At 38.5% G+C, this 22,903-nt stretch overlaps 2 protein-coding genes across 4 annotated transcripts in view; one reads left to right on the top strand and one right to left on the bottom strand.

The window, feature by feature from the left end:
- Window positions 1-5,345, top strand: part of LOC121378607 (lysosomal alpha-glucosidase-like) — a 40,721-nt gene extending 35,376 nt beyond the window's left edge. Inside the window, exons 18-20 of the mRNA XM_041506866.1 lie at window positions 318-367; window positions 2,253-2,402; window positions 3,362-5,345. Coding sequence (XP_041362800.1) covers window positions 318-367; window positions 2,253-2,402; window positions 3,362-3,424 — 263 coding nt within the window. The 3' untranslated portion in view covers window positions 3,425-5,345. The remainder of the gene's footprint in view (window positions 1-317; window positions 368-2,252; window positions 2,403-3,361) is intronic.
- A 10,625-nt stretch (window positions 5,346-15,970) lies between these two features.
- Window positions 15,971-22,903, bottom strand: part of LOC121379971 (monocarboxylate transporter 12-like) — a 28,469-nt gene continuing 21,536 nt past the window's right edge. For all 3 annotated transcript variants that reach the window (XM_041508674.1, XM_041508676.1, XM_041508675.1), the window contains exons 2-3: window positions 18,822-20,808; window positions 15,971-16,932 (exon numbers count right to left, since the gene is read on the bottom strand). In XM_041508674.1, coding sequence (XP_041364608.1) covers window positions 16,670-16,932; window positions 18,822-20,634 — 2,076 coding nt within the window. In that variant the 5' untranslated portion in view covers window positions 20,635-20,808 and the 3' untranslated portion in view covers window positions 15,971-16,669. The remainder of the gene's footprint in view (window positions 16,933-18,821; window positions 20,809-22,903) is intronic.

Below are 22,903 nucleotides of genomic sequence, written 5' to 3'. Positions count from 1 at the left end.
AATCGTTACTTGAAATAATTTTTTTGTGATGCTAATTTTTTAATAAATAAAAAATAAAATTCTTAATAGATTTGTTCAGGACTATTCACGAAGCCATATAGGTGGAGAATTTTTTTTAATATACAGGTAGATGAAGCCAAATGGTGTGTGTGTGTGTGTGTGTGTGTGTGTGTGTGTGTGGTGGTTCACATAACATAGAGTGTATATATTATGTCCCCATAATTTAGTTTGCAGAATAGTAATGCTGTGATCAGTTTTAGTTTACTTGTATAATTAATGAAAACTATTAACGATCTTTTACTCTGTTTTTCCCTCAGATTCTCATGCTAAAGGTCTGTTCAACATGCTCAAGTTTCACACATCACAGGTAAGATGTAATTGTGTATACGTAGTACTATATATATTAATATAACGTTTCACAGGTAGTGGAATAAAACCTTTTATAATTATAATTATAGTTTGCTAATAATTTTTAAAGAAATTTGTACATGTAAAAAAACTAAGCAGGAAAATATACAGTTTTTACATTTAAAAGTGCAAATAGATTTTATAAACAGCCTGTGTGTGAATTATTACTGAGGCTGTTACGGAAATTGTGTAATAGTTCAATCAACTTGCATCAGGTCCCACTAGCTGCTAGACAGGTTGCATTATCCCATCTAACTGGCCTCGGTGGCGTGGGACTTTTAATCCAGATACCGACTCCAAACCCTGAGTGAGTGCTCCGCAAGGCTCAGTAGGTAGGTGTAAACCACTTGCACCGACCAGTGATCTATAACTGGTTCAACAAAGGCCATGGTTTATGCTATTCTGCCTGTGGGAAGCGCAAATAAAAGATCCCTTGCTGCCTGTCGTAAAAGAGTAGCCTATGTGGCGACAGCGGGTTTCCTGTAAAAAACAGTGTCAGAATGACCATATGTTTGACGTCCAATAGCCAGTGATAAGATAAAAAATCAATTTGCTCTAGTGGCGTCGTTAAATAAAACAAACTTTACTTTATCCCATCCAAGAACTGATCTGCAGAGAACTTTTCCTTTTTTTTTTTTTTCCTCATGGTCAAGAAAACATAACCTGTTTCAAAGCATAGTGGATCTTTTGGTCCAGTTGACATTGGAATATTAAATAAATAAGCCTAGTGAGGATAAAATCTGATATATGTGTGTTGAATGTATCAAAAGGAAATGCTGAGATCGAGAGCCTGATTCACAAAAGTTGACTACAAGAATGGAAACCATTAAGCCGAATTGATGGCGTAGACATGGATTGGTTTTCAGACAGGATAATGAAACCTCTTTAAGCCTACCGCAAACGAGAGCTATCAGCTGAGCAAAAAGTTACTTGAAACCTTTTGCTCAGCTGATAGCTCTGAACAATTTCACCGCACACGATGAGCTAAGTGCTGAGCTACTTTGCTTACGACTGTAGCGCTGACGTCACTCTTAACGCAATGTTCGTGTTTCCATTGGTCAGTTAGTAAATTCAGCTCAGCTGATAGCTCACGTAGCCCGCACACGGTGAGATTTTTACCACGCGTGGCCAAAAATATCAAACACGATAGATATTTTTCCTTACAACCACGAGAGACGAAAAACGCAGCAAAATTGCCCGCACGCGAGACCTATTAGCTGAGCAAAAAGTCTCAAGTAACTTTTTGTTCAGTTGATGGCTCTCATGTGCAGTAGGCTTTTCTCTTTACCAACAGTACCACGGTTGTTTCTTGGTTTTCTTTAGTACGGCTGTTAAAAGGTGATAATGCCACTCAACATACATGTCTTTTTGGTTCAAACCGGCCTCGGTGGAGTCGTGGCAGGCCATCAGTCTACAGGCTGGTAGGTACTGGGTTCGGATTCCAGTCGAGGCATGGGATTTTTAATCCAGATACCGACTCCAAACCCTGAGTGAGTGCGCCGCAAGGCTCAGTGGGTAGGTGTAAACCATTTGCACCGACCAGTGATCCATAACTGGTTCAACAAAGGCCATGGTTTGTGCTATCCTGCTTGTGGGAAGCGCAAATAAAAGATCCCTTGCTGCTAATCGGAAAGAGTAGCCCATGTAGTGGCGACAGCGGGTTTCCTCTCAAAATCTGTGTGGTCCTTAACCATATGTCTGACCTCTTGTATAACCGTAAATAAAATGTGTTGAGTGCGTCGTTAAATAAAATATTTCTTTGGTCCCATGAGTGTCCGGTTTAGAGCGGTTTCACTGTATTTGTGTTTTATACCTGAAACTAATTTGGCTGGTTGTGCTTTCAGAAAATGGTTTCGATTGACCAGAAACACATTGGTCTGAAGGATGAACGCATGGTTCTTAGTAACGTCACCGTATTTGGTCTGGATACACAGCCAAATAAAGTGACCATCAATGGGAAAGAAACTTCATTTACTTTCAACACTGGAAACAAGGTAAGAAGCGTAAATGATGCAGACATGTAGCCTGATTTAGGCACAGATCCAAAGGGAAGGTGATGGAGGGGCACACTTCCACACTCTGAGTTTGGAAATGCCGATAGTAAAAATCCAATGTTAAATCGGAAGAATATAGGGTTTAAGCTGGACGCCAAAAAGTAACAGCAATTTGGTGAATTTTATCAGATTTTCAAAAATTGCCATACACATACATGTACAAACGATATGTTTTTCAAATGAGCTTTTTGGCGAATTAGTAAAGACATATATTTGCTAACTTGAGTTTTAAATCGCAATGTAATGAATTTATATATTTGTTTTTAGTGGGGGAGATTTGATCTCTTGGTTGGATTGGTGTTTCATGTTAGTGCACTATAGTATTGTATGTGTCATTTTTAAACTCTGCACACACACCCCCCCCCCCCCCCCCATCATATTCTGAATTCACATATGTTCCCGCCCCCCCCAACCCCAGCGAATATAATGACCACATGGGTTATCTAGCAAACATGCAGATGCTGCAGTTTTTATGTCCCACAAGTGTCTGCCCCTCCCCCCCCCCCCCCCCCCCCCCCCCCCACCCCTTAGAATTTACATGTAGAGTGGGCTGGTGGTGCTAATTTTTGCCTGTCTCAGTTTTAAAATAATAGAAAAGCTAAAAATAAAATATCTCTGAATGTCGAATGATGTCATGTAATTAATAATGATGTCATCCTTAATAAAGTTTGGAACATTTAGCTTAGATATTTTGTAAGACAATTTGCATGCTTACGTGAAAGCAAAAGTAGTAATAACACTTTCTACTCATTATTGGGAATACAAAGTGTACCGTAAAATAGATGTAAATGTACACATATATCTCTTAGTTAATAATTTTATTATGAAGGTAACCTTCATGGGTATGTCATGTGCAGTGTATATATCACAAGTACTAATTGCATGTTTGTTCATTTCAGGTGCTGTATGTGGTCGAATTTAATGCCAAAATGTTGCAGCCATTTAAACTTGTGTGGAGCTGAACATAACGTGAAAGCTAAATTAAGAAGACTTTATAATAATTATTACATTTAAAAAAATTTAGCACATATTATATATAATAATTATTAAAGTAGGAATACTGTCACGGATTTAAGGACCTTATTTCTCCAAAAGTAGATAATAAATGAAAATTACATCAATGTTTAGAAACCAAATCTGGCTATTGAATCACCTTAACTAAACTATAATGGAGTGAAATCCATGTCAATCCTCTTGGCAATATTATTTTTTAAATTATGGACCATCGCCATAATTCAGTTATTTTTTATAAAGTATCATTAATAAGTGGAGTATGATGGTTACATAGATTGTTGTATAAAGTACATTTAGGAACAAATCAAATACATATGTTTCACCAAATACTTTGTCAGGCCATTTACTAGGTCAGTGGTCTGTGACAGTATGCCTTTAAAGTGAATATATTTTACACTCCTCCTCTCCCCCCCCCCCCCCCCCCCCCCCCCCCCTTTGCTAGTATGAATTCCTGCTTTCTATCAAAAGAATTTGTCGGCTTTATAAATAGCCATTTTGATTGTGTAAAATGATAAACCAGGAGGAGGCTTAGATAAGTTTTGACTTAATTTTTCCAGTGTTTTAAATGCACATACCCTTAAGTTACCCTAAATAGACACTACGGTTACTTAATGTAGACAAACCTGCAAGACACATTTGGATCAGGATATAACAAAGAGAAGCTAAAATCTATGATGTTTAAACAGGGAAATACTGTCTAAAAAGAACTAAAAATTTAAATTATTAAAAATAGCCTTAATAGTGAAAAATATGTCATTTTGAAAAAAAAAGTGGTAAAAATCTCACGTTTTGCGCATAATATGAATATTTATAAAAAAAAATAATTCATTACTATTTCAGAAGCCCCAGTTTTCTCTAGGCCTGAATTACCATCTTATATGTATGATTTGTTGCTGCTAGCATAATGTTGCTACTTTATTCCACAATCACTGTATACATTAGCAAGATATGATGACCAGATAAATCTCTTTATTTTTGTTCACTGACCAAAAATATAGGTCACATGACATAAACCTGACTCGACTCGAGTATTCCAGACTAGATTTTCAATAAACATACTCTTTAAATCATTTAAGTACAGTAAATACAAATAACTTTTACTTTTGCGATAACAATACAAAACTTGTATATTTATTTATGAATTAAAGTTTAGAAATGCTTTTTGAATATGACAGAATGTAGCTAGCGTCTTACAAAAAATGACGTCATATACCTTGTATAATATCATACAGCAAAAGCCATGCTAGGTTGACGATACTCTATTTGCGTACACACAATTGGAATAAATATTGATTTTCCTACTATTCCCGTAGGATTGGAGGATAAAAGAAATAACTGGTTACTGTCTTAAGATATTGGCTTTATTCTGCTCAGGTCGAATGGCGAATGCAGCTCGGCAGAGCCTTGATGCATTCGCTATTGTAACCTTCGCAGGATAAAGCTAATATCTTAAGACAGTAACCAGTTATTCCCTATTTATTTTTTATTTGCTTTCAGTGCAAATACCTGTATTGATAGCAAGATAAATACAATAATTGGATTAGATGCATGTACGGATTAGATGCATGTACATGTATGCTGTTTATCTATTCATTTTTAATTAACTTGTTAAGTTTAATTTAATAATCGTTTACAAACAGATTGTTTAAATAAGAAAACCATTTTATAATATATTTACATATGGTATATTTTTATATATATTAATAAGTAATTATTGAACTCCATGTACACCCAAAGAAGATTTCAATTTTAATAATACTTGTCAAATACTGTTTCATGTATGTGATAGCATCTATATATGATGAAAAAAATATATTGAAATAATTCCATTAAGTATTATTATGTATATTAAAGTCTTGTTTTCTTCCATTTTGTTTCCAATTTGTAGACAAATTCTCCTCTCTTTTTTTTCTTTTTTTCTTCTTCTTTTTTGGGGGGGTGGATGGAACTGTGCTGGAGGGAGGCATTGGCCTTTGGATTTTAAATATTTGAATTGAATTATGCAATATGCACCACCCTGGATTTTAGTTGTCAGTCCTTGTATGTTTAATATACTCTGTCAAAAAAGAAACACATAGGTGATAGGGAAAGAAGAAGTGATTTTACAAAATATCAGGGTTTTTTTTACAATGTTGCTGAATGACCATGTTTGTTAATGTTCCTGGAATGGGACAGCATGCCCAAATGCACTTTAAAACTATTTTAACGCACATTGTGCAACAATTGCAGGAAATCAGCAGGAAATGGTCAGATTTTGGCAAATGCACGTGAAACTCGGGGGGGGGGGGGGGGGGGGGGGATTGGGGTAGTGATGGGTATTTAAAGCTGCAATGCTTGCAATGATGCCTCATTTCCATTTCAATGTCGACGAGTTACAAGATGCCAAGACTAAGCCTGCCGAATCGAAACATTGCAATAGGCCGGCCGCCTCCAATTAGGTGAATCGCAGTCAGCAGTCGCACGCCACATGAACGTCCATCAGAGCACCATTTGACATCTCTGGGACAGGTACCAGCAGTTTCAATCAGCTGAAGACCGGCCCAGAAGTGGAAGACCGTGCATAACAACTGCAGCACAAGATCGCTACATCCGGGTTCTGCACTTGCGTCACCGAACTGCCACAGCAACGAACACTGCTGGACGCATACCTGGTTTGAGAAGGGTGTCTGCACAAACCATTCGGAACTGACTTCAGGGTTCGCACGGGCCTGGAAAAGTCCTTGAATTTTGACGTAGTACTTGAAAAGTACTGGAATTTTGCAAATTCAGAAAAGGTCCTGGAAAAGTACTGGAATTTCATTAAAAACTACTTGAAAATTGCCGAAATGTACTTGAGGATTTTTTACAAGCAGAATATCTCTCTTACTGATTAAAATCTGGAAAAAATAATAAGTATTTGCTGACGTATTTCTCGGGTATTTGTCGTAATCAAAACCCGGAAGTGATATGTGTTGCTGCCGATATAGATAGACTGACATACAAGTCCTTGTTGCGCTTGCTATATGCACCACAGTGTGAAGATTAAAGTAGACTGGGCTGCTGTCTACTGGAAACAGTGCATTACTAATAGTTGAACCGGTTTATGAGTGAGACGGGTAACCAGTCGTGTGCTGAAAAATTGTCAGCTGTAGTTAACTAGTGATGTGTGTGTGTTAAACTGCTTGTAACACTGTGCCAAAGACTACTTGAAAAACTGAAAAATATACTTGAAAAGTACTTGAAAAGTACTTGAATTTCTGTTCACCAGGTCTGTATGAACCATGGACTTCGAGAAACTGGTTTACGGGCTCGACCATATGTTGGCCCTGTCCTGCAACGTCAACATGAACATTTACGTGTTAGCTGATGCACGAATGTACAGGGGTGGAACTTGAGAAATGGCGGCAAGTACGGTTCAGCGACGAGTCACGTTTCCTTCTACAGCGACGTGATAGACAACAATGTGTTTACAGACGCTGCAATGAACGTTTTGCCAACAACTCTGTCGTCCAAGTTGACAGATTCGGTGGAGGGAGTGTCATGATGTGAGGAGCCATCTCATATACTGGCAGAAGTGAAGTTGTGTTCGTACAAGGCAACCTGACAGCTGTAAAGAAAGAAAGAAATGTTTTATTTAACAACGCACTCAACACATTTTATTTACGGTTATATGGCATCAGACATATGGTTAAGGACCACACAGATATTGAGAGAGGAAAACCACTGTCGCCACTTCATGGGCTACTCTTTTTCGATTAGCAGTAAGGGATCTTTTATATGCACCACCCCACAGACAGGGTAGTACATACCACGGTCTTTGATATACCAGTCGTAGTACACTGGCTGGAACGAGAAATAGCCCAATGGGGGCCCATCGACGGAGATCGATCCCAAACCGACCACGCGCTGTACCACTGGGCTACATCCCGCCCCTCTCTAAAAGATGACGAGTTAACCACTATATAACCAGGGGTTGAAATAATCAATTGTTTTGTAAACATCATCTTTCAGTACAGAGATGAGACATAGCCCAGTGGTAACGCGCTCACTTGATGTGTGGTCCGTCTAGGATCGATCCCCGTCGGTGGACCCACTCTCTAAACGATGAGGAGTTAACCACTATACAACCAGGGGTTGAAATAATCAATTGTTTTGTAAACATCATCTTTCAGTACAGAGATGAGACATAGCCCAGTGGTAACGCGCTCACTTGATGTGTGGTCCGTCTAGGATCGATCCCCGTCGGTGGACCCCGTCTAAATGATGACGAGATAACCACTATACAACCTGAAATAATCAATTGTTTTGTAAACATCATCTTTCAGTACAGAGATGAGACATAGCCCAGTGGTAACGCGCTCACTTGATGTGTGGTCCGTCTAGGATCGATCCCCGTCGGTGGACCCACTCTCTAAATGATGACGAGTTAACCACTATACAACCAGGGGTTGAAATAATCAATTGTTTTGTAAACATCATCTTTCAGTACAGAGATGAGACATAGCCCAGTGGTAACGCGCTCACTTGGTGTGTGGTCCGTCTAGGATCGATCCCTGTCGGTGGACCCACTCTCTAAACGATGATGAGTTAACCACTATACAACCATCATCTTTCAGTACAGAGATGAGACATAGCCCAGTGGTAACGCGCTCACTTGATGTGTGGTCCATCTAGGATCGATCCCCGTCGGTGGACCCACTGGGCTATTTCTGGTTCCAGCCAGTGCACCACTACTGATATATCAAAGGTTGTGGTATATGCGATGGTGCATATAAAAGATCCCTTGCTTCTAATCAAAGAGTAGCCCATGAAGTGGCCACAGCGTGATGCCTCTCTCAATATCTGTGTGGTCTTGATAACCATATGCAGTGTTCAAGATTAACGGTATCCCGATATCTCGGGGATACCGGAATTTAATTTTGGATACCAGACTTCAAGAACCCAGTATCCTACTGGGATGCCATATAATACTAAATTCTCAGGTGGGATACCAGATTTTGAAATGTTAGTATCCAACTGGGATACTGGCCAAAAAAATTAATCTCGGACACTGCATATGTACGATGCCATATAACCGTAAATAAAATTTGTTGAGTACGTTGTTAAATAAAACATTTCCTTCCTTTCAGTATGTAAATGTACCTAGAAAAAATAACAGTAACCACCCATTTCCCCTAACTTGACTCGTCCTTTGGGCCAGTTGGCCCTAAATAGAGCTCTACATATTTCAAGACCTCATTACCAAGACTGATAATATAGAACTGGGGCCCTGCCATGGACAAAATTACCATCTACCCCTAAATTCATACACTGGTACATTTATTTTAGAAAAATAAAAATAAATAAAGCCATAGCTCTATATATCGGGGTACCCACGGGACGGGGGAAAATGGGAAATGGTTTTTAAAAATTCCCTGCAAATTTTTTTTTAGGGAATACCAAACTACAGGTCCTGGTTTAGACCAAAACAAGCCGCCGAGAGGAAACGCATTGCTGCTAGGTTCAGATTAGTTGAAAGATAAAACTTCTGTTACAAAGTTCAAATTGTCTGCAACGAAAGTAACTGCTATACTGGAAAAGTAATTATCATGATACATGCATATGCCCAGTAACAAGATCCCTTTGACATATCTGTATTAGTGACACAATTGTTATGCATTAATTTCATACTAAAGCCAAAAAAATTCTATTAACCCGTGCTTAATGAATACTGAAACATAAGGGGGGTAGGGGGTCGTGAGGCAGTAAATACATGTACTGGCCATGTCAAAAGTTTTATTTTGAATCATGTAGGAGAATTTTGGTGTCCCATCAAAAGCAAGGCAATAACCGCAGATATCTGTGCCCTAAAATGAACCAGTTACAAGTGTTTTCAATTTTCATTTATAATCCAGTATTCGATTCAGAAGAAGAAGAGAAAAAAACTTATTTGTGACACTAAGCTATTAAATGAACAACAAAAGCAAATGGACAACATAATTACTTTAATTGTATTAAGGCATATACTTTCCAATTTGTATGGACTGAAAAACAAATTGTATAGTATATATCATAATATATATTTATTGATAGAAATCTTTACAAAAACAAACCCAACAAACAGTGGGAATTTATCTGTTGATTACAATTAAATGTTCAGTCCCTGACATAATAGAAGTACATGTATAAACAAGCACTGATTATGTTATACTATAATTAAACCGATAGTAACTAAAGTAGAAAATAAAAGAATAACACAAAGAAAAACATTAACAAAACTTGGGTTCAATAAACAGCAATAAAACATGTAATAAAGAACACTTCTGTGCACAATAAAAAAGAAAACATCAATAACAAGTACATACTAGTTAATAAAGCAAGCAATATATGTCATGTAGACTACACGTAAAATCCGATTGTAGAACTGTTTTCGGAAAGTTAATGAACTGCAAACTTAGTTTTCTCTCCCAAATTCAGGTCTCAACAAAATTTTATTACCCTGGTCAATTAACCAAAATGAGTTATCAAGATCAAGACTATTTTGGATTTGAATCTTGGAACTTCTGTAAGATAACATTGACAAGATCGAGACTTCTGTTAAACTAAGATGTAGGTGAAAGTTTCCATTACAATACCATAACAGTGTTATGCTATACAGTCTTCACATTTACTGCAAAAGGGAAGGAAGGAAATGTTTTATTTAATGACGCACTCAACATATATTCTTTTATTTTACGGTTATATGGCGTCAGACATATGGTTAAGGACCACACAGATATTGAGAGGAAACCCGCTGTTGCCACTTCATGGGCTACTCTTTTTAATTAACAGCAAGGGATCTTTTATATGCACCATTCCACAGACAGAATAATACATACCATGGCCTTTGATATACCAGTTGTGGTGCACTGGCTGGAACGAAAAATAGTCCAACGGGCCCACCGACGGGGATCGATCCCAGACTGACCACGCATCGAGCAGGCGCTTTACCACTGGGCTACGTCCCACCCCTCTGCAAAAGGGATTTTCAGAATTGAAAATTAAAAATAATGAAAATTAAAATCTGGTTGCCCATTTCATTTACAACCTTGTAAATGATGTCTTAAATTTTAACATGGAAAAGAAAAATGGGCCACTCAAAACTAAGACTTGCCTGAGCAAATGAAATGATTATTCACACAGTGTCAGTAATATGCTGTAATATGACCGTTTTATTATTTTTTAATTATTATTACCGTACGTTTATAATTCTCATGACTGTAACAGAACCATAAAATTTCACAGATGGGAATATTTATTAGCATTGTAATAAAAATATAAAACTTGCATTAGGATCATTATTATTACAGTTTAACTTGCCTTATATTCAATCTTTGTTTTAACATGCAAGTACATGTAAACTGATATTTCTGCAAGAGACATATGTATTTCAAATTTAGAAACACCAGACAATACGTGCAATGAACTGACCAATTAAAATGAGTTATTCACCGGATCATTGAACTAGTGGCATAACACAACATAAAATTCTATCCCTCTCAACAAAACTGTCAAAAATCTCAATATATTAAAGCTAATTAACTAAAATATTTTCTAATGTGATCTAATAGTGTTACACACAAAGAAGCAAAACCAAGTAAAAAAAAAAAAAAAATAGAGCCACATCATGTAAATACAATGTAACAGGTGGTTCATCAACAAAGATCACTTTTTTCATCACATCAATTTCATCATTCAGCATGCATGTACATTAATAAACGCATGTATGACCTCGGTGTAATATATCAGGCTGATATCCTTATCTCTATGTGTAGATATCCCAGATCAGTATTATTACAGGGCTCGAAACAGAAGTAAAATATGGCCAAATGGTTTTTTTAAACAGAAATATGAAATATATCCAGCTTAGAATGTTTTTAATTATTATTATCCACATACATGTAGCTCAACATAACCGAGTTACTAAAAACCATAAGAAGCACACGTGTATATATAACAAGTGTGATGACGTAAAGGTGGGAAGCGATGTCATTGTATGCAGGGCTCGAAACGGCCTGTGGCCAGGTCGCCAAATGTGACCAATGTCCTGTTTGGGCTACTTAAATATTACAAAAATAATGGCATTAGTCGCCCAAATATTAATATCTTCTTTAGAGCTATAACATATAAGCCACTATTAATATTTGTATTCCACATTAAAATCTTCTTGGCGGTTTGCTTACCATAATTTGCCAACACGCATTATTATTTTTGGGGCCACCATATTTTTTGGCAAGTTTCGAACCCTGGTATGACGTCACCTTCCCAGTCTTAGATCGAAAATATGACATATTTTAGTCATCTCTAGTTTTGGTTCAACAAACTGCCTTAGTTATTCATTAAAAAAATATAATAATATGAATAATAAAGAAATTATTACACTCGCGTGAGAGTTGTATCGATTTTACGAAACTTGTGTCAGGATTCATTATTACCCTCACTTTTGCTCAGGTAATAAAAATATCCTGACACTTGTTTCATAAAATCAGTACCACACACAAGCTCATATAATAATCTCTATGTATGACCTGATGGTGGTGGGGGGGGGGGGGGGGGGGTTGGGATGTGTGGAAAATTAGGATCTCTGAGTCTGAGATGTATTTTACAGTGTTATGGAATTAAAAGCTAGTTAGCAAATGAGATGACCCTACATAGATCTGTCTCTTGAAAATTACCTGATTTTGTGGTGTTTAAAAATTTACCAGGTGAATTTCCATTTCACCTGCCCCATCTAAAACATGTACAGTTTTCACTTTTTCAAAGCTATTTCCAGCCCTGTATGATATTGATAGCTTGAAGCTACAGAAGAATTTTAAACTTTGATGGTGTAAAAAAAAAAATTCTAGCACCTGAATTAGAAAGATATAAAACATGTTTTTGATTTAATTAGTAATAAAATTATTATTATTATGATTTTTTTCATTTAAAAAAAAGAAGAGGAAATTAATTTCTTTATTCCACCAGCCTTATAATCCCTATCTCGACTCTTACTGACCTGTACGTGGACCAACTTGTTAACCTAGGATAATGCAGGTAGAGATGGGCAGTATATAGCATTTGGTATCGGTATCATGTCAATACTGATTTACTGTACCGAGCAAATTCGAAATACTGAAATTTCGGTATTAAAAAAATAAATTCCTGCCATTTAGTAAAGCACTAACAATATATTTAACAAACTCAAAATGGGTTGGGTATAGATCAGACGAAAGCCTTGTGTATGGAATTTAATTTTTATTTACAATGTAGATGAAATTAGCGGGCGAGCCTTAACTCAGGCATGCATTTAAAGCAGAGTATACCAAAAATACCGCTCAATATCGGTACAGTATTGCTATTGTGTCAGTACTGAATACCGTACCGATGCCGAGGTAAATCACCCCCAAAAATACGGATATCGATACCGAACCTCAAATCTCATTACCATCCAGCTCTAAATGCTGGTGCTGTACATTGTGTATGTGAGGAGAATTGTATACTTATAGTTGTATATATCACAGAGCTATGATTCATACCCCTAAAATAAACAGATGCACATGTACACTGTAGATACCAATCAAAACCTCTGAAAGACATCAAATAAAACCAATTACTGAGAAGTACAAAAACCGATAAATACTTAATACTTAAGCACGTTTTCCATTAATCCGATTTCGTACGAGTTCATCTATATAGGCCTACAGTGCAGGGAGAGAGAGAGTGAGTGAGTGAGTGAGTGAGTGAGTGAGAGTGAGAGTGAACGAGTTACCAGTTATTATCAAATTTATGTCCCGAGTGAAATAATTTTCACTTGTCACAAGCTAAAGCTAAAGCTTGTGACAAGTGAAAATTATTTCACTCAGGACATAAATTTGATAATAACTGGTATCGAGTTTGTTATTTTATTTATTACCCCAGCTATTTGGGGTTATTTTTAAAGCCTTTATTTACGATATGGCCTACATTGGCCACATGTCAATGTATATAGAAACGACGTACACTACTTTACTGGGTATTGCTTTAACTTTGTATTTTATTCACGGTTCACAGATAATTTTCAAAACCCAAAGTTCTAAATGTTCTGTAAAAAGAAATGAATAATGAATTAAACTACCATTTTATTACGTTTAACACTGAAACCAGAAAGACATAAATGCAAACGCTTTAAACAATGTGACGTCATTGTGTGTGTTTTGCCAAATCATGATGTCATATTTAGTACCGACAAGGTGATTGGTTTGTTGGCGTCAAATCGTCCAATAGTAGTGTACGTTAAACAAATGCATGATAATTTATCAGCGACAAATTATGATTTTTATTTCCCCTGTTACGAGTGTCTGCTGGGGTAATATATATATATATATATATATATACACACACACACACACACATAGTACCATTTCCCAGATATATGTGATTCCACACATTCCGCACACTGAGAAAAAGATCGATCGACGAGTGATATTCCCACATGCAACTTTTTCCGAGCGAATATTTACTTGCGGCTTAAAAGTACACTTCGATGAAACAGACAAATTTTGGACAGTAATCCGCAGCAATAGAAATGGAAAGCGAGTCTTAAACATGTATGTATGATAATAATAATAATATACGGTAATATCGAGCTTCAGTGCATAGTTACTTAGATTTTTTCTTAATAAGCTACTCTGTGCAGATCAGACGACTTTCAGTTGAATGTTGATTATCAGAAACCAGTTTTAAACATTAAAGTATACAAATACCTGTACATACGCAATGTATGTGTGATTTTTGCTCAAATATAACTTTCAATGAAAAGTTTACAATTAGCCTAATTAGCTCATTCATTTCTAAAGCTTATTTACTATGACTTTACACATTTTGTGAAATTTGGGTTGGGTTTTTTGTTATACTGTCTCTATACCACAAAAAAAACAAAAACAACAACAAGAAAAACAACAACCTTGGAAAGGGTTTCTTGAAACATTTAAATGAATATCTAGAATGGCAAAAATAGTGGAGACCAAGTAAATTAAATTATATAATTATAATTGTGATAGGTTTTTTTTGTGTGGTTTTTTTTTATTTATCAAAGGCCCAACACTCCAGTTCCAACACCTACAAGTACTTAATGACCTTTGGAAAAAACCCCACCACCAATCAAATATTTTTTAATGTGTACTTATTTACATGCATCATAACTAAGTTGCAAAATTACCAGGCCCTAGTGACAAAAACTATAAAGTTGTTTAATAGTCAACAATAACTTTTCCATTTTGTGTGCATGCATGAGTGTGCATACATTATATGTGTGCATGTGTGTGTACAAGCGTGCATGCCGGTCTACCTGTGTGCATAATTTCTTTTCTTTTCTGCAATTCACTCTTAATCACAACACATAGCTTCTTAAGGCAATTCCACAATCACAGCAAATCTGATCACTTTATGATTTAATCCTTATAATCCATGACTGTTCTATACAACCTCGAGAAGTTGTTTGTTATGCGACAACAATGATTTCAAAAACCCAAATTGCCGACCAGGTCTACTGGCTGCCGCCTCCTGTTCCAAGCTGTTCCTCACGGAGCTCTTGCTGTCCAGACTTTACCTACTGGTTCCTCGTGTCTAGGTACCTCCTGACTACACTGTTCCTGTCCTGGGCCCATATTTTCAAAGCCATCTTAGCGCTACGAAATCATAAAAGCAGTGCATGTTGTGACATCATTACAGCACATGCCATAGTGACAGTACTACAGCACACGCCATAGCGACGGCACTAAAGCACACACTATAGCGATGTCACTACAGCGCATGCCATAGTGACCTCACTACAGGACACGCCATAGTGACCTCACTACAGGACACGCCATAGCGACCTCACTACAGCGCACGCCATAGCGACCTCACTACAGCGCACGCCATAGCGACCTCACTACAGCGCACGCCATAGCGACCTCACTACAGGACACGCCATAGTGAACTCACTACAGGACACGCCATAGTGACCTCACTACAGGACACGCCATAGTGACCTCACTACAGGACACGCCATAGCGACCTCACTACAGCACACAGCACACGCCACAGTGACCTCACTACAGGACACGCCATAGTGACCTCACTACAGGACACGCCACAGTGACCTCACTACAGGACACGCCACAGTGACCTCACTACAGCACATCATAATGACATCACTACAGCACACACCATAATGACATCACTATAGCACACACCATAATGACATCACTACAGCACACACCATAGTGACATCACTACAGCACACACCATAGTGACATCACTACAGCACACACCATAATGACATCACTACAGCACACACCATAGTGACGTCATTACAGCATACACCATGATGACATCACTACAGCACACACCATAGTGACGTCATTACAGCACACACCATAATGACATCACTACAGCACACACCATAATGACATCACTATAGCACACACCATAATGACATCACTACAGCACACACCATAGTGACGTCATTACAGCACACACCATAATGACATCACTACAGCACACACCATAGTGACGTCATTACAGCATACACCATAGTGACATCACTACAGCACATCATAATGACATCACTACAGCACACACCATAATGACGTCATTACAGCACGTCATAATGACAGCACTACAGCACACACCATAATGACGTCACTACAGCACGTCATAATGACAGCACTACAGCAAGTCATAATGACAGCACTACAGCACATGCCATAGTGACATCACTACAGCATATGTTTACAATTCCGTAGGCTAAGATTGCCGAGAAAATATTGGCCCAGGGAGTCCAATTCACAAAGCTCTCTTAATTAGCTCTGTTAGGTCCCAGGCTTTCTAATGCAGTGAATTAGGCCCCAGGGTCCATATTTTCGAAGCAATCTTAGCCTACAAAATCGTAAAATCATCATAAGCTATGACGTCACTATGGCGTGTGCTGTAGTGACGTCACACCATACGATGATTTTACGATTTCTTATGACTAAGATAGCTTCGAAAATATGGGCCCAGGCTCTCTAATGCAGTGAATTAGACCCCAGGCTCTCTAATGCAGTGAATTAGGCCCCAGGCTCTCTAATGCAGTGAATTAGGCCCCAGGCTCTCTAATGCAGTGAATTAGGCCCCAGGCTCTCTAATGCAGTGAATTAGGCCCCAGGCTCTCTAATGCAGTGAATTAGACCCCAGACTCTCTAATGCAGACTATCTCATGGCTCGGTTTGTCCGTGCTCTGCCTCCTGCCCGGGTGTCTTAATGCAGAGTACAGCTGTTGGCGTCTCCTGGTCAGGGTCCTGTTGAGGCTGCTTGGGATCACTGCAGATGATTTCCTTTTCAAACCTGACTGACTGCCACTGACGAGACGCCGTGTTGGTAAACGGGACCAAGAACATCATGGCTCCAGAGCCGATGATGAAGATGCCAGATGTATAGAAAGTCTCGTCGTATGATCCCATCTTGTCACTCATCCAGCCTGAAAAAACCAAAACCAAAAGAGCTTATCAAAACATTTTATATTCAATTTACAATTCATGTGTTCAAAGTAGGAAGCTATCTCAAGTTTCTTCCTACATGATGTACATGTTAATGTTCATGGTAAGTAATCTGGGGCCTAATTCACTAAACTCTCACAACTTTGCGATCTCGCAATGCAATGTTAAAAGACTTGCAAAGAGGATGCTTTGTTGTCTAGCAGAGCCTAAGAGAGCTTTGTGAATTAGGCCCCTGTTATTTAATCTGTATATCATAGCCAGCAAGAAAGAAAGAAAGAAATGTTTTATTTAACGACACACTCAACACATTTTATTTACGGTTATATGGCATCAGACATATGGTTAAGGACCACACAGATTTTGAGAGGAAACCCGCTATCACCACTACATGGGCTACTCTTTCCGATTAGCAGCAAGGGATCTTTTATTTGCGCTTCCCACAGGCAGGATAGCACAAACCATGGCCTTTGTTGAACCAGTTATGGATCACTGGTCGGTGCAAGTGGTTTACACCTACCCATTGAGCCTTGCGGAGCACTCACTCAGGGTTTGGAGTCGGTATCTGGATTGAAAATCCCATGCCTCGACTGGGATCCGAACCCAGTACCTACCAGCCTGTAGACTGATGGCCTAACCACAACACCACCGAGGCCAGTACCATAGCCAGCAAAGAATGAATAACCAAAGAAATGTGCCACTTTTGACAAGTCTGCATACATGTACACATAGGGAAAGTTGTTGTTCATAGAATTAAACACTGCAAACAGTGGCTGACAATTTCAGGACCGGCCTCGGTGGTGTCATGGTTAGGCCATCGGACATAAGGCTGGTAGATACAGGGTTCGCATCCCGGTACCGGCTCCCACCAAGAGCGAGTTTTAATGACTCGGTGAGTAGGTGTAAGACCACTACACCCTCACTAACTACTAACTACTAACCCACTGTCCTGGACAGACAGCCCAGATAGCTGAGGTGTGTGCCCAGGACAGCGTGTTTGAACCTTAATTGGATATAAGCACAGAAATAATTTGGGGTTTTTTTTTAAAACAATTTCAGGGAAACATTAATAATTATTCACAACATACTTGGGGATGAAAATGGCATTGGACAAAGAATAATTTAAAAAGCCATAAAATGAAGGGTCATGATATCAGGGATTTATACAACCTTACCAAAAGAAAGTGGCACTGAACATTCCCAATTTCTGTGTTAAAAATTCCCAGTATATATTAATTATGTCTGTTCTAATAAATTGATTCAACAGTGGTGTACTGCATCACTCAGTCAGTGGCCTGAAAAAAAGGGTTTCTGCCAGAAAGAAATTTTCAAGTATGGCACTATGGAATTGATTATTTATTTTTTTAGTGAAGTAATGTTAATAATAGCTAGTAAAGAACTGCATTTCAAGTTATTTTAATCCAAGTACAGTTTAACATTCCATTGATTTTGAGGTGAAATGTTTTGAGGCTAGCATGTTTTGAGGCTAGCATGTTTTGAGGCTAGCATGTTTTTCCTTTATTTGAGCTTGCTTAAATTGGGCTAACTTATTTTGGGCATACCCTTTATCACCTTGGCTCTGGTTTAATCTAAAGTCCTGGCATATGCGCTGAAAACACATATAGTGAAACCCCTCTAAACCGGACACTCTCGGGAACAAATCAAATGTCCGGTATTAAGAGGTATCCAGTTTATAGAGGTTACGTTTTTTACCAATTTAAAAAAAAAGGACCATAAAAAATGTCTGGTTTTGAGGGAATTCCGGTTTACAGAGGGTCCGGTTTTGAGAGGTTTCACTGTACATGTATCATGTACATAACAGTACATCACACAATTTGGCCTGTGGTACAACTTATGTAAATAAGCCACTTACCTGCAAACGGTGGGCCGATGAGATTTGTCACACCCTGTATCATCATCAGCAGGCCGCAAGCATTGGTCAGCTTGTCAAGTCCAATGTACTGAACCAGTAGCACTGTAGTCAAGGTGTAGTTGGAGCTGACGAAGAATGCGAAGATACCTCCAAACGTGTTCATGAACCAGTACTGGTACATCAGCGGGATACAGATGACGGAGATACCAGAGATGATTACTGTCAGCCCATAAAAGATCGACAGATTTATATTGCGGTCTCCAAGATAGCCAAAAACCACCTGCCCAACTGTGTTACAAATGCCCATCACGGATAAGATCAACGAGGCTTGGTCATCGGAGATTCCCAACTCTATGGCTCGGTCAGCGATGAACACGTATGGCACATCAGCCCAGAAGTACAGGACCAAATTGGAAAATGCAAATAAGAAAAACAGTGGGTGTTTCAGAATTTTTAGGTCAAACATATTCTTCACAAATATCTTAACCTTCTTGGACAGCCGTAAAAAGTGTGGACACCGATCGAAAATGCTGCATTCGTCTTCATCCTCAACAAGGGAGGTAATTGTGTACAATTCTGGACAGCTGAGGGATCGCTGCTGAGACAACGGTAGCCGGAGAATGTTTCCTCGGTAAAATATATCTTTTCTAAACACTGGTATGCTCATGAACATTTCAAGTTTTGTTTCTTTGTTCGGTACCAGAGCTTTCTTGTGCTCGGTTTCCTTTGATTCTTCTTGCTTTGTTTTGAAACAGATCTTGTCATCACTTGAGACAGTCAGCAGCTGAACGCCGTTTGGAAGATCCGTACTGCCCAGATTTAAGGTGTGGACATACTTTTGTAACATCTGTTCAATGGTGGAGCCATTTCTTCGAACCTGGCTAACCACTTCTGGTGTAATTGCAGCTTTGAGTTCAGAGTTCAAAAAGGTTGGAATTTGGACCTGAGAGTGACTTATTTGTTCCAATTCGTACTTCTCTGCATCCTCATCCGAGTAGCCAGTGAGGCTGGAATCGCTGTTCTCACTTCCAACTCTGCTTCGTCCATGCGAGGGCAGACTCTGTTTTGATCTTGCCCTAGACATCTTCTCAAAAGATTCCAGAGCGCGTCTGTGTTTCTGTTCAGGTGTGAACTTCAGTGGCCTGAACAGGGCTCCACACACAATGATGTTGCTAACAACACCCCCCAAGATGAGCAAAAAGCCTCTCCATCCATATTCTGCAATCAGAATTTCAGAAACCGGAGCAAAGATTGATGTTCCAATTCCTGTGCCACATAGAGAGAGTCCTGTGGCTAGTGCTCTTTTCTTTTCAAAGTAGAATGAAACCAGCACCACCGAGGTGATACTGCCCATTGACATCCCTGCACCAGCTATCAGGCCGTAGGTAATGCACAGCATGTTGATAGAGGTGGCAAAAGAACTTGCAATCAAGCCCACTGCAGACACCAGTCCTCCGAAAATAGTCACCCGACGACATCCATACTTCGCAATTAGTGCACTCGCAAAAGGACCCAACAGCAGAGACATTCCCAGAAAGAGAGAACCCACCCATGATGTCTTACTCTTGCTTTCACCAAACGCATCCAGCAACTCGGAAAATAGAACTCCAAACGAAAACGAACAACCATCACAGATAACAGATATCACAAAGGAAGCTAGAACAATAACCCAGCCCCAGCCACCATCGGGAGCCGGGGGGAAAATGTCCGAGGAGTTCTTGGAGGCCTCAATGAGACTATCATTTTCTTGCGAGTCACTGTTGTCACTGGGGTGACGGGAAGACTTTGATTGCTTGGGGTCTTTGACTTCCATATAAACAAAGAATTACTGCTGTAGAATTCGGCTAGTGAGATTGAGAATATGGAGGAAAGGCAAATTTTAGTCATTGGTCTTCTCAAATGCAGAATGCGGTTAAAGCACAGTTTCAAGCTCCCAGATGTATTATTCATAAGATATCCCATGAAGATTTTCAAACTGGGGAATACCCTGAAAGATAAGAGTTACTGAATTACTAATACTATTGAGTGATTGGTATTAATTTATATCAGTTGGGTACATGCATATTTACATTGGTGATTTATATTATATACATGTACATGTTGTATTTTTTCATTTGGTCATCTTTGAATTTGTTACACATAAACAAAAGAGAATCACACTCATGTAATCAATGATCACTGGGTTCAACCTTGGTAGACTGGAGTGTTTAATTTGGCCACCAAAATCTAGCTCGGGCTACCAAAATCCCAAAGCTGATAATCGGGCAACCTAGAAGATTTTTCCACCTGTATACTAGCTCTATGATCACAACTGACACTAACAAGTGGATGCAAAGTCTGTTAACTGCCCGCTACTCAGAAATGCAGGTGAATTTGTTTTTATCATTTTTTTTTTTTTTATTATTTCACTGAAATGTTAGGACTACATGTGTACTTATTTTGAGTGTCAACTACCAGATTTTATAAGCTGATAGTCCAGTCGGCATCTACAGAAAATGTTATGATGTAGACCTGGATCACCTGTCTTTTATCATTAGTTAAGAAATTGGTAGAGAGGCAAATGAGAAAAATATATGAATAGTTCAGGCGCAAAATGCGATATAAACCATTTCTTTCTAGTTTTTAGTTAAAGCCATTATTGTATGTCTGTAAGGGCTAATCGTAGGCCCGCTGATTTGCTGCAAAACGAGATTGATCCTTATGAAATTGTATTGGGTAAATCCCGTTTTTTTGTATCAAAACGTGATATACGCCAATTAAAAACATCACTTTTACTGAAAATGAAAAATGAACATATTTCGTTTTGCGCCTGAACTCTTCATATAATTAAAGTATTTCCTGTTAAAAATGTTGAATTATCATCTGTTGAAGGATTATAATGAGATATCACTGGCACTATAATTTGCGATATCTCAGGACTGCGATATTCTCCTAGATGTCCCTTCTTTTGTTACATTACTGTGTATGTTTCAGCGCTAAACCTATCATTAGTGACGTCATGCCACTGTCATTCTGCTAGTTAACAAGTTTACCCCTGTCATTCAACCCACATTACTGACATTGTTTACAATTATCACATATCATGCGATATGAAAAGAATGATAATGGATGATAAAAAGAATACCCCCCTCATGTCTTATATAATTCATCAGCCCTTGTTGATAAAAAGTATAAAAATCCTCAGCAAGCCTCAGATTTCATATTTTTATCAACTCGAGCATGTTGATAAATTATATTACAAGACACTCGGGGAGTATCCTCTATATAACTCAAAATTTAATTCTCATTATAGTGTGGGTATACACATATGTAGAGTACTTTCCCGATTCAGTAATCCTATTAATTAAGCCAGTTCTGAGTAAATTTGTTTTCTGGGGGTGGTTTTAAAATTCTTTTTAGATAAAGTTAGTTTTATTTCACAACACACATTGATTAATTAATCATCAGCTATTGGATGTCAAACATTTGGTAATTCTGACATGTAGTCATGAGAAGAAACCTGCTACATTTTTTCATTAGTATCAAGGGATCTTTTATATATACCATCCCACAAACAGGACAGCACATACCACAGCCTTTGATATACCAGTCATGGGACACTGGCTAGAACGAGAACTCTTTTTTTTCTTCTTCTTCTTTTTAGATATGGCATAGAAATAAAATATTGTCAGTAATACTGTGCATCCCATACATTTATTATAGCCGAGTTTGTAAAATACATGTACAATGTATGTCTCCAAAAGAAAGAAAGAAAAAATATTTTATTTAACCATGCACTCAACACATTTTATTTACAGTTACATGGCATTAGACATATTGTTAAGGACTAAACAGATATTGAGAGAGAAAACCCGCTGTCGCCACTTCATGAGTTACTCTTTACGATTAGCAGCAAAGGTTATTTTATATGCACCATCCCATAGACAGGGTAGTATATACCACGGCCTTTGATATACCAGTCGTGGTGTACTGGCTGGAACGAGAAATAGCCCAGTGGGCCCACCAACAGGGATCGATCCCAGACCGACCGCGCATCAAGCAAGCGCTGTACCACTGGGCTACGTCCCGCCCCTGTATGTCTC

Source organism: Gigantopelta aegis, chromosome 8 (genome assembly GCF_016097555.1).
Source record: "Gigantopelta aegis isolate Gae_Host chromosome 8, Gae_host_genome, whole genome shotgun sequence".
NCBI classification, from domain to species: domain Eukaryota; kingdom Metazoa; phylum Mollusca; class Gastropoda; order Neomphalida; family Peltospiridae; genus Gigantopelta; species Gigantopelta aegis.
Note: the sequence above shows the minus strand (reverse complement) of the source record. Positions and strands in the feature narration are given on the sequence as shown.